General features: G+C 45.3%; 2 protein-coding genes across 2 annotated transcripts; both read right to left on the bottom strand.

The window, feature by feature from the left end:
- Positions 1-5,708: 5,708 nt before the first annotated feature.
- LOC145575782 (uncharacterized) lies at positions 5,709-7,888 on the bottom strand. The gene is made up of 2 exons (XM_081633590.1): positions 6,531-7,888; positions 5,709-6,351 (listed from the first exon to the last, which is right to left on the bottom strand). The coding sequence occupies exons 1-2, from the start codon at positions 7,886-7,888 to the stop codon at positions 5,709-5,711; spliced, it is 2,001 nt and encodes a 666-aa protein (XP_081489716.1).
- A 560-nt stretch (positions 7,889-8,448) lies between these two features.
- LOC145575781 (uncharacterized) lies at positions 8,449-11,115 on the bottom strand. Its single transcript, XM_081633588.1, has one exon. The coding sequence runs from the start codon at positions 11,113-11,115 to the stop codon at positions 8,449-8,451; it is 2,667 nt and encodes an 888-aa protein (XP_081489714.1).
- Positions 11,116-11,400: the final 285 nt, after the last annotated feature.

Here is an 11,400-nt window from a genome sequence, read left to right as displayed (position 1 = left end):
CTTCTAATATGTGTAATAAAATATAAAATGCTTATAGAAATTGATATGAGTCTAATAATCCTTCCAAAGCTACATTTAAAGTTTCTAATTGTTCCGGGTAATTCCGGCACAGATAATCTTCGTGGGTTGGTAAAGGTTTATCGTCCAATTATGCACCTGCACAGTCAACACAGATAAGCTAACCCGGGGGTTATCCGGGAATAACCTCTCCGATGCTAAAGTCAGCAATCCGGTAAGAAGAAAGAACGAGGAAAGAGAAAGTGTTTTTGATGAGTAGAGAGAGAGAGAGAAAAGATTGTACCTTTGGATGAACATTTGCTTGGGTATATATAGAGAAATAACCAAGCTGGTGCCACCTATAACGATAGGTGGCAAACCGACCCCATAGGCAGCAGGTGCCTACGTGGTCTGAAGCAGCTCTCCACGTGGCCGTTTAGAAAGGCCGTTATGGACATTTGAGCTTTCTTACTAATTAGTTGTTTCTGTGTTATTATTGCATATTACCGGCTAATTAGGTTTTACTACCGGTATTATCCCGTACAACTAGCCCCCCAAGTGAGGTCGTCGGTGAAACCGGCGTGCTCACTTGTAATTATAAGAAGAATCAGAACAAAATGAGGTACCGATAGTATTTTGAAATTAGAAAGATTCGCCCCCTTTAGTGAGGAAAGTACCGATAGTACTTTCGTCACTTAAAAACTGATTGAGATTTTACAAAAAATCTCTGATTTGCCCCTGTAGTGAGCAAAGTACCGATAGTACTTTGGTCACTTAAAAACTGTTTGAGATTTTACAAAAAATCTCTGATTTGCCCCTTTAGTGGGCAAAGTACCGATAGTACTTTGGTCACTTAAAAACTGATTGAGATTTTACAAAAAAAATCTCTGATATGGCCCTTTAGTGAGCAAAGTACCGATAGTACTTTGGTCACTTAAAAACTGATTGAGATTTTACAAAAAAAAAAAAAAAAAAAAAAAAAAAAAAAAAAAAAAAAAAAAAAATCTCTGATATGGCCCTTTAGTGAGCAAAGTACCGATAGTACTTTGGTCACTTAAAAACTGATTGAGATTTTACAAAAAAAATCTCTGATATGGCCCTTTAGTGAGAAAAGTACCGATAGTACTTTGGTCACTTAAAAACTGACTGAGATTTTACCAAAAATCTCGGTACTTTGCTCACTTTGATGAAAAAATTTAAAAATTGCAAAATTTCGTGGGCGGGAAGAGTTAAAATGAGTGGGGCACGTGTCATTCATCCTACGTTTTAGGTTGCGAAAAGGCGTTTTTTCCCCAGCCGTTGGATTGCATGCACAAACTGTCACTTCAACTGCTACTGTTCATGGGGGTATTTAAGCGTCGAAAAATCAGCAATTTTCCTCATTTGCTGTTTGTTTCAAAAATTTTCTCCGACGCATTTTCTGCGAACACACTTAGGGTTCCGTCAATCGATTTGCATTAGCAAGAGGAGAACGATTTCAACTGCTTGCTTGAAGATCCAAGTCTTTCAAGTTTCTCACTTCAGTGCTTCTGTTCGTTCTCTCATACGAAGTTCATTTGATTCTACGAGGTAAAAAGCCCTAACTTTTGCTTATTTTGGTAATTTAGAGCGTCAGTTGCCTGTTTCGCCTTAGTGTTGTGTCTGTGGTTGTATTTGTTAAGTTTATGCCTAAATTTGTTCAAAACTCGACTTCGGGTAAGGCCGGCGAGGCTGACCCGTTTGCACCCTTGTCCCCAGCTCCGGTGACCGAAGTTGAATATTCTTGTCAGCCTTCCTGGTCTAATATTTTGGAAGACGTTGAGATCATCTCAATCTACCCGATAAGCATTTGCCCTCAGTTGCATTCTACTTTCGAGATTATTCAATACGGGTCAAACTTAGGCAAGATAGGTCGTAAAACAACAGCAATGCCGAGAACCAAAAGAACTAGTTATCAACCTGAGGAATGTGAAAAATCTGAACACCGTGAAGGCAAAGAACCTGTGGTTGAGGGAAATTCTGATATCGGTGAGGAGCACATACAGTCTGTAGAGAGATCTCTTGAGGATATGGGTGAGGAGAGTGTAGGCAACAGTGGAAATGAAGGTGTAGGTGAGAGTGGAGATGAGGGATCCGGTGAGACCGGTAGTGGGGATGGCAGCCAGGATACCGAGGTAAGTGAGCAAAGGGTGAGAGTGAGGGAGGGTGAGGCCGCGGAAAGAAGCGATGCCGTCATAAAAGAAGAGAATTTAGACGAGGGGTATGACTCTGAAAACGACGATCCAAAATACCGAGAACCCCTTGAGCTAAAGGCCGAGTATAAGGTTTTGTCAACAAAAGTTGACCCAGAATGGCTTGCGAAGGCTACCGAGAAAGAATATTGCCGTATCGGTGCTCATTTCTTCAACCTCCCTGACAGCTACGATTTGAAATTACCCGAGGAGGGTCAAACTGCTCTTGACTGTCCTGACGGTCATATAGTTGTATATGCAAAACATCTCGAGTATGGCTTACGGTTCCCACTACATCCTTTTGTCGAGAAAATTTTTAGGGCTTGGAAAGTGTGCGTGGCGCAGCTAACGCCTATTGCTATTCGTAATCTTATTTCACTGGTATGGGTAATGATATTCATGGACTTCCCTCTTACCTTGAATTTATTTCGCACTCTTAACTGGCTAAAGAGAGATAGTCAGTCACCAGGGTTTTGGTCATTGTTCACGGCTCGGGGTAAATGCACGGTTTGGCCGAAACTGACCAGTTGTAAAGGCTGGATGGAGAATTTCTATTTTTTAAGTGTTCCTGAAGAATACAAAGTTCGCAGGCGTTTCTATCCCGCTCATAGCATGTTTGATACTATTAGGCGTAGAAAATTAGGTGAGATAGAGAAGTACGCTTGTAAGTTTTTTGACTGTACATATGTAAGGGCCGGTAGTAAGAATAAAGCTGTACCGGGGGTGTGGCTACCCAACTGTAATTATATCTTGGGTAACGCCCCTTTGTCTCATGTCGGTCTCTGCTAGACTGACGCATTTGGTACGACTCTTCTCATATTAACAGCTTTGTTTTATTTTTTCGTTTTCTTCGTTATTGTTACTATTTTTTATGTACATCGTTACTGTCTTCTTCTGTTTTCACTGTCGGTATCTTGATTTTTAGTGTATTTAAGCTTCACAATTCTGTTACTCGTATTCATTTCTTGCGTGCTTGCTGTGGTGCAGGTATTGATAAGTTAGACTTCGCCAACTTGGGCTTATATCCTGACGGCAGGGTGAAGTATCAGTGCCCTCCCAATCCAAGGCACAGTTACGATACCTTACCTGTTTACTGCACACGTGCTCATAAAGGGAAGAAAAGAAGACGGCAAGACATGACTTCCAACGAGCAACGCAGGACCAGAGTTCCCCGTGCTCTTCCGGTCAAAAGAGGTGGAGCAAACGCTCAGAAAAGGTCCAGCGACCTCTCCGGCCGTGACCCGAATAAAAAACAAAAGCAGGAGGAGGCCGCTAAGGATCAGCAGAAGCCGTCAGATGCCTTCAAGGATCTGAACGTTGTGAATTTGGAGGACGACGCTCCTACCGGTGTCAAGAAGTTAAATATCACTTTACGCCGACCTGCTGAGACAAGTGTGATAGCAGCGGAGAAAGTGGTTACAACTGAGAAGACGGTAGCGGCGGAAGAGTCTTCTCTCAGGGTCCGACAAACTCTGTTGTCGGGGAAGTCCGCCAGCAGCAAGAACGCCTTTATACCTGTGCGGACAGGGGATTATATCGAAATCCCCCATGTAAAGCTTCCTACCGAGGTGGCTGAGGAGTTTTTGGTTCCTAGCGGCAGTGCTGGCGAGCCGTGGTTTCCGCGTATTAACGTGAATAGGGGAGAGTCTGTTATCTGCGACGATCCCAATACCGGAGGCAGCATGGGGTGGAGAATGCTGAAAGATTTGGCCACACCGGCGGACAGGCCTGTCGACAAGCTGATAGCTCCTTGCGGTCAGATGATGAATGATATGCTCCGGGTAAGACATAATTGCCGTCATGACCCTTGCTACTTTTATTACTTATGTTTTGATTTATATATTATTATTATTTTTTATGTTACTATATATATATTTACGTTGTTTTTTTTCTTCTCTTCTTTTTTTTTTTTTTGCTTTATACGGTTAATTCGGCTGTCGAGGTGGTACATATGTACCGTCATTACCAGCGCTGTCATGATCAAGCTGAAGCGAAATTCAAGAAGTGCGACGACGCCCGACAAGCTGCTGTTAACGAGAAAGAGAAACTCAAAGGCACCGTCAAAACTATGGAGAACAAACTGGTTGCCCTAAACACAAAGCTGACCAATCAGGAGTCTATGCAGAGGAGGATTACCAGCCTCGAGCAGGAGCTGAAAGCAGAAAAAGAGGCTAAGGCAGGGTTGGAGGGATCTTTGAAAAAAGCTGAAGAGGAGAAGCCCGGTATCAGGCGCCGAGCAGTCAACCGGTTCCTACAGTCCGACCACTATCGGAATTTGCTGGTGGACCGGTATACTGGTGGGTGGGTAGCTGCTCACCGTTGCGTCTGCAAAGCCGAGAACTGGGATGCGGAGAAATGGCAGGCAGCTGAGGCTGCTTATGGTGAAGACATGCATCTCTCTCCTACCAGCTACGAAGGGGATTATTTTGACAACCCCCCTCCAATCGAAGTGCTGAAGAACCTGGATCCGCGAGATTTGCCGGAAGAAGAGTTTGCTGATGCTCTTATTGCTAGTCCTGTCAAAGAGGACATTGCTGTCGGCACCTCTGAACCTGCCCCCGAGAAGGAGCCTGGGTCAAAGAAAGATTAATGGGGCGGGCAGTCATCACCGGAATCTTGCGGGTCCTCCTTATCTGTAATTTCCAAGGCTCACTGTTGAGCAGCTTATGTTTGTTTCTGCTTGAAAACAACAATAATTTTTTATGTTTTTAAAACTTGTATTTTGGCCGATATGACCCTTGTCTTTTTTGGGTGATGGCTGTCGATTTCTTATGTATGTTCTAACAATTTTTATTTCCTGTTTGAGTTAAAACATGTATCTGTAATGTTTGAACTTAGCGTCTTGCATGTTTTAGCTGCGCTGTCGTTCGACTGTTTCTTTATTGAGCCCATTTTCTGAATAATTTTACCGTTGATCTTATTTTACTGTGTGCACGTTCCTTAACTGTCTTGATTCTAATGTCGTAAGTAACACTATGCTTGTCTGCGATTTCTACAACTGCTATTTACAAGTAGATTGTAACTTGTATTATAATTGCATATTCGTTCTTTTATTTGTACGAAAGAATTTTATAACTTGCCCTCCCGTCTTTTCGACTCTTAGGATTAGGCATATGCCCCCGAATTCCGCAATTAATTTCCGTAGAAATTGATTTCGGAATTCCTTATCCGTCTGTTATTGCCGGTATTTTCCAGTATCCGCAGCCTTTATCAGGCCAAGTATTTGACAGTAGATCAGACCATCAATTTCAACTTGCCTTGAGGCGCAATAGTTATCCAACCTTCCTCCTTACTTGAATGAAAGAGACAGCTAGCTAGGCTGTTTATCAGATCATATCGAAAGTAGGGGATGGCTCTATATGTTATAGCACTTTCTTTTATTAATTAACGGCCGTGGCCATAAATCATGAAAACAAATTACAAGCTGGAGGTTGGTTACAAAAATATTAAATCATGACTACATGCCATGCCGGTACCTAACATAAGAAGCAAATGCACAAACTAAACGTAATATTTCTTAAGGACATTTGTATTCCAAACATTCTTTAACGGTACTCCCTCTAGAGTCATTAGCCGATATGATCCTTGCCGAACCGTTTCATACACCTGATAGGGGCCTTCCCAATTTGCTGTGAGTTTGCCTTCTGCATTCCCTCTACCCGTTGCCGCCGTTCGACGAAGGACCAAATCCCCATCTTCTAGAGGCCGATAATTAACTCTCTTGTTATACGCTTGACTCATACGATTCTTATATGCCGCTGACTTGATGGCCGACGTAAGCCGAGTTTCAGGTAAGAAGTCTAACTGTTGTCGTAGAAGCAAGTCGTTTTGATCCTCACAAAAATGCTGAACACGAAATGTAGGGAGTCCTACTTCAGCCGGAACGACAACCTCAGAACCGAAAGCAAGGTTGAATGGCGATTCTCCGGTGGTCTCCCTTGTTGTCGTTCTATTCGCCCATAATATTTCCGGGATCAGATCGGCCCACAAGCCCTTTGCATCTTCCACTTTCTTTTTTAGTGCCGTTAATATTTGCTTGTTTGCGGCTTCCGCTTGCCCATTTGACTGAGGATGGCAGACAGCCGCATATGCAAATTTCACCTTGTATATGCTAAGGAAGTTATCTTTGCTACCGGTTCTGCTTCTATGCACTTAGTGAAGTAGTCAATCCCTACTATTAGGAATTTTCTGCTCCCTGTTGCCGACGTGAAAGGTCCGATAATGTCCATTCCCCATTGTGCAAACGGTATTGGATTTAAAATTGGTGTCAGGTCGTTTGGCGGCTGATTTATTGCTGGGCCGAATTTTTGACATTTGTCGCACCTTTTCGCGTATTCTAAGGTATCGGCATTCATTGTTGGCCAATAATACCCTCTTTTCATCGCTTCCAAGGACATTGACCGGCCTCCAGCATGATTTCCGCAATCTCCTTCATGGATTTCTTCTACCAGCCTAGCTGACTCATAGGCCGATATACATCTTCGCAACGGTAACGAGAACCCCCTTTTATACAACATTCCTTTGAACATGACAAACCAGACACTGTCCTTCCTTATTTTCTGGGCTTCTAATTTGTTCGCCGGTAAGACGCTGTGCACCTTGTAGGCCAGTACGCCATCATACCATTCTTTGCCGTTAACCACGCAATTCACTTGTTTTGGAGTGTTGTCGGGGTCAATGCTTTTATTTTCCAGAAGCTCCACCATCACAGTACGTTCTAGATCATTGAAGCTTGAACTTGCCAATTTTGCCAAGGCGTCTGCCTGCGTGTTTTGCGCTCTCGGCACCAGTTGTATTTCGAATGATTCCAAGGTAGCCGTTACCGCTTTCAACTTTGCCAAGTAAGCCACCATTGTTTGTTCCTTGGCCTCATAAGTGCCGTCAAATTGACTTGCCACCAATTGTGAGTCTGTCGTGAGCTCTATCCGCCTTGCCTCGGCTGCAACACATAATTGCACCCCCGCAAGTGCTGCTTCGTATTCGGCTTCATTATTAGAGGCTTTAAACTTGAATTTGATGGCGTATTCAAATATGTCACCTTGCGGTGATGTCATGACAATACCGGCGCCGGAGCCTGTTGATGCTGAGGAGCCGTCAATGGAAACTTTCCACAATCCGTTGATTTCTTCTTCTTCTGTGTAAGATGCTTCCACAATGAAGTCAGACAGAGCCTGAGCCTTTATCGACACTCGTGGCTTGTAAATTATAGCATATTCCGACAACTCTACCGCCCATTTGAGCAACCTTCCTGACGTCTCCATCTTCTGTAGGGACTTCTCTAACGGCTGGTTTGTTAATACTTCAATGGTATGCGCATCAAAATACGGCCTAAGTTTTCTTGCTGCTGTTACCACTGCATATGCAATCTTCTCTATCAGAGGGTATCTTCTCTCAGCCGCGTTCAAAACGTGGCTCACAAAATAAATCGGCAGTTGAGCCCTCTTTCGCTCTACAATCAGCACCGCTGCAACCGTCTTCGGAGATGCCGAGATGTACAACTGCAGGCTCTCTCCCTGTTCCGGCCGTGCTATGGTGGGGAGAGACCTTAGATGGCTTTTGACCACCTCTAATGCCTTTGCTTGCTCCTCTCCCCAGATGAATGTTTTGTTTTGCCGGAGGACTACAAAGAACGGTAAGGCCTTATCAGCTGATTTGCTAATAAACCTTGTCAGCGCCGCCATGCGGCCAGTAAGCTTTTGTATATCTTTTATCGATTTGGGTTGTGGTAGGCTAAGTATAGCTTCTACTTTGTCGGAATTTGCATCTATCCCCCTCTCACTAACCATAAACCCCAAGAACTTCCCCGAACGAACCCCAAAGACGCACTTTTTTCCGGATTGAGCTTCATTCGGTATTGACGCAAAGTTTCAAATGTCTCCCTTAAATCTGCAACGTGATCCATAGCCAACCGGCTTTTTACGATGGAGTCATCAACGTATACTTCCACATTTCTCCCTTTCTGATTTGCGAAGACTTTGTCTACCAATTTCTGATATGTTGCCCCGGCGTTTCGTAACCCAAACGGCATTGCCTTGTAACAAAATACTCCGGCATCAGTGATAAACGCCGCTTTCGTTCTGTCTGGTGCATACAGGCTGACCTGATGGTATCCCGAGAAAGCATCCATGAAACTGAGCAGAGCATGGCCGGAAGTGGAATCTACCAGCCTATCTATTCGGGGCAGTGGATAGCAATCCTTTGGGCAGGCTTTATTCAGGTCAGTAAAGTCCACGCACATCCTCTATTTTCCTGACGGCTTCCTCACCATGACGACATTTGCTAGCCATTCGGGGTATGTACAAGGCTCAATAAACCCTGCCGCTAGCAACTTGTTTACCTCTGCTTGTATTGCTTCTATCTTTTCTGTCGAGAAGTTTCGTTTTTTCTGCCTAACCGGTCTGGCCTTTCTATCCACATTCAGCTTGTGCACTATAACGTCTGGGTGAATCCCTGGCATTTCATCTGCCGAGAAAGAAAATACGTCGGCATTCTCCCGTAAAAGTTCTACCAGGTGACAACGGGTATCAACATCCATGTCCGACCCTACTCGCACAGTCCTTCCCGATACCCCAGGTTGTAATTCAATTTCTACCGTCTCCCCTCCCGGCGAAGGGCGGGGAACTGCTGCCGGGCGTGTATCGAAATTCTCCATTGCTAAGTCGTGTGTAGATATAGCTCGCCCCCTTTTCTGCGTTTCCTGATTTACCTGGGGCTGTCGGTTGGGCTGCTTTAGAGCTGTTACATAGCACTCTCTGGCCATTGTCTGACCTCCCCTAACGCGCTCTGTCTTCCCCAAATTTGAAACGTAAACCATTGTCAAATGATATGTCGAAACGACCCCTTGCACATCATGGATCAGGGGTCTACCGACAATGGCGTTGTATGCCGATGGCACATCAACTACTAAAAACTCCGTCATAACATCCCTGGCCGCCATGCCCTCGCCAATCCGAACTTGCAATGCTATACTTCCTTCCGGCCTAACTGTAGAACCGTTGAAACCGATAACCGGATACGATACCGGGGTGAGGTACTTCCGGCCTATTCTCATTGCATCAAATGCTTCTGCGAACAGGATGTTAGCGGAGCTTCCTCCATCGACCAGCACGCGTTTGATGTTGGCTCCATTGACCGTCAGAATTAGAACCAACGGATCATCGTGAGGAAAAACCAAACCCTTGGCGTCTGCCTCTGAAAAGGACACTGACGGCATGGACGCGGGCCTTGGGCGTTCGTCTATACCTAGTGCATTTACTGTGTGCCGGTGCTCAGACAAACTCTTTTTCGCCCCGCTAACCGATCCCCCATGTACCGGACCACCGGTAATAACCTCTATGGTGATTTTGTGATTGGGCACGCCATTCCCCTGACGGTATTCCCCGTTGTGGTTTCGCCGGTAGGTGTCATCTTGCATGGATGAGTCACCCTGTCTTCGATACTCATTTGGTCTGGGTTGCAGGGCTGGCTGCCGGCTTGACCCTGCTTGTGCCCGGTACTGAGACAGGTGGCCCTTTCGAATAAGGTCTTCTATGTTCTCCTTCAACTGAGTGCATTCCTCCGTATAATGGCCGATATCTCTATGGAACATGCAATACTTTTTTGTGTCCCGACCTTTGGTTATCATTGGTGCCGGTCGCGTCCATTCTTCTCGGTGTTGATTTATCGAATATATCGCGGCCCTAGGTGTGTTCAATTGCGTGTAACTGTTGTACCGGCCAAGACCTCTGGGTGGCCTGGCGGCTCTTGGTGGGCCTGATTGCTGCTGTAATCTGTTCGTTCCGCCAATGTAAGCGTGAGGCGCAACGCCGTCGTTCTGCCTTCGAGAGGGTTCTGATGCCGCTATTTGGCTACTGGTTTTCAACAACTCCTCGCTTTTTATGTATTCATAGGCCTTGCCAAAGGCCACGCCTAAATTTGGAAACGACTTTCTCGCCATATATTTTTTGAAATCACTATCCCATAGACCATTCATTAAGGCCATTACAGCTATTTCTTGCTGTAATTTCGGTATCGTATTAGCCTCACTGTTGAATCTCCTTATGAAATCCCTAAGGGACTCGTCCCTTCTTTGCCTGACCGACATAAGCTCTCCGGAAGTTCTTTGCCTTGCGCTATTGCTAATGTATTGACCGGTAAACAATTCAACCAAAGTATCGAAGCAATCTATAGATTCATTCTCCAAATTGGAAAACCAATCCGAGGCTGGGCCCGTGAGCGTTGTCGGGAACACCTTGCACCACACCGCATCGGTGTCGGTATAAAGTAACATATGGCTTTCAAACGCTGCTACATATCGCCCGGGATCTCCTTTCCCATCAAAGGTACATGCTGGCATTTTTATCCTTTCCATTTGTTGATCCAGTACCTCCTGGGTGAAGGGTGATACTCTCGGCCTGACTATAGTCCTGGTTCCACGCCTTAGCGGCCCGCTATTGACCTCTTGCTGTCGGGACCCTGAATCTCCTATCGGCGTCCCATGAGTTGGTTGGCGTTCACTGGGGATAATTATTCCTCGATTTTGGGGTTGTGGCGGCGGTTGCTCGTCCGCCTGGTTGAACTGGCTTGCCAGATTCACAATCACAGGAATGGCCGGTGTATTATTTCGCCCCCTGTTGGCTGCAGCTTCAGCCTCCTTCCTTTTTCGGGACATCGCCTTCATTACCCTTGCCGTTACCTCTAACTCCTCTGGGGTAAATTCCTCCATGGGGTCCAACATTCGTGCGCGGCTCCGTTCTGGTGTTACCGGTGTGTTCACAGTATTCCTGTGAAGAAGATGAGTTTCATCCTCCACTTCAATCTCGGGTATTGCATTGACGGTCTTGTTTGCATTGACATTCAAAGTGCTGCTTTCATACTGACGGTTTTCGGTTTCTGCTGTCGGTGTTATGCGTTCCTGATTTTCTTCCATGACTGGCGAAGGTTATTTGGACGATAGAAGTTATTACTATCCCCTCCTTCTAGCGCCAACTGTTCCGGGTAATTCCGGCACAGATAATCTTCGTGGGTTGGTAAAGGTTTATCGTCCAATTATGCACCTGCACAGTCAACACAGATAAGCTAACCCGGGGGTTATCCGGGAATAACCTCTCCGATGCTAAAGTCAGCAATCCGGTAAGAAGAAAGAACGAGGAAAGAGAAAGTGTTTTTGATGAGTAGAGAGAGAGAGAGAGAAAAGATTGTACCTTTGGATGAA

The sequence above is a fragment of the Chenopodium album genome, chromosome 13 (genome assembly GCF_948465745.1).
Source record: "Chenopodium album chromosome 13, dcCheAlbu1.1, whole genome shotgun sequence".
Taxonomy (NCBI): domain Eukaryota; kingdom Viridiplantae; phylum Streptophyta; class Magnoliopsida; order Caryophyllales; family Amaranthaceae; genus Chenopodium; species Chenopodium album.
Note: the sequence above shows the minus strand (reverse complement) of the source record. Positions and strands in the feature narration are given on the sequence as shown.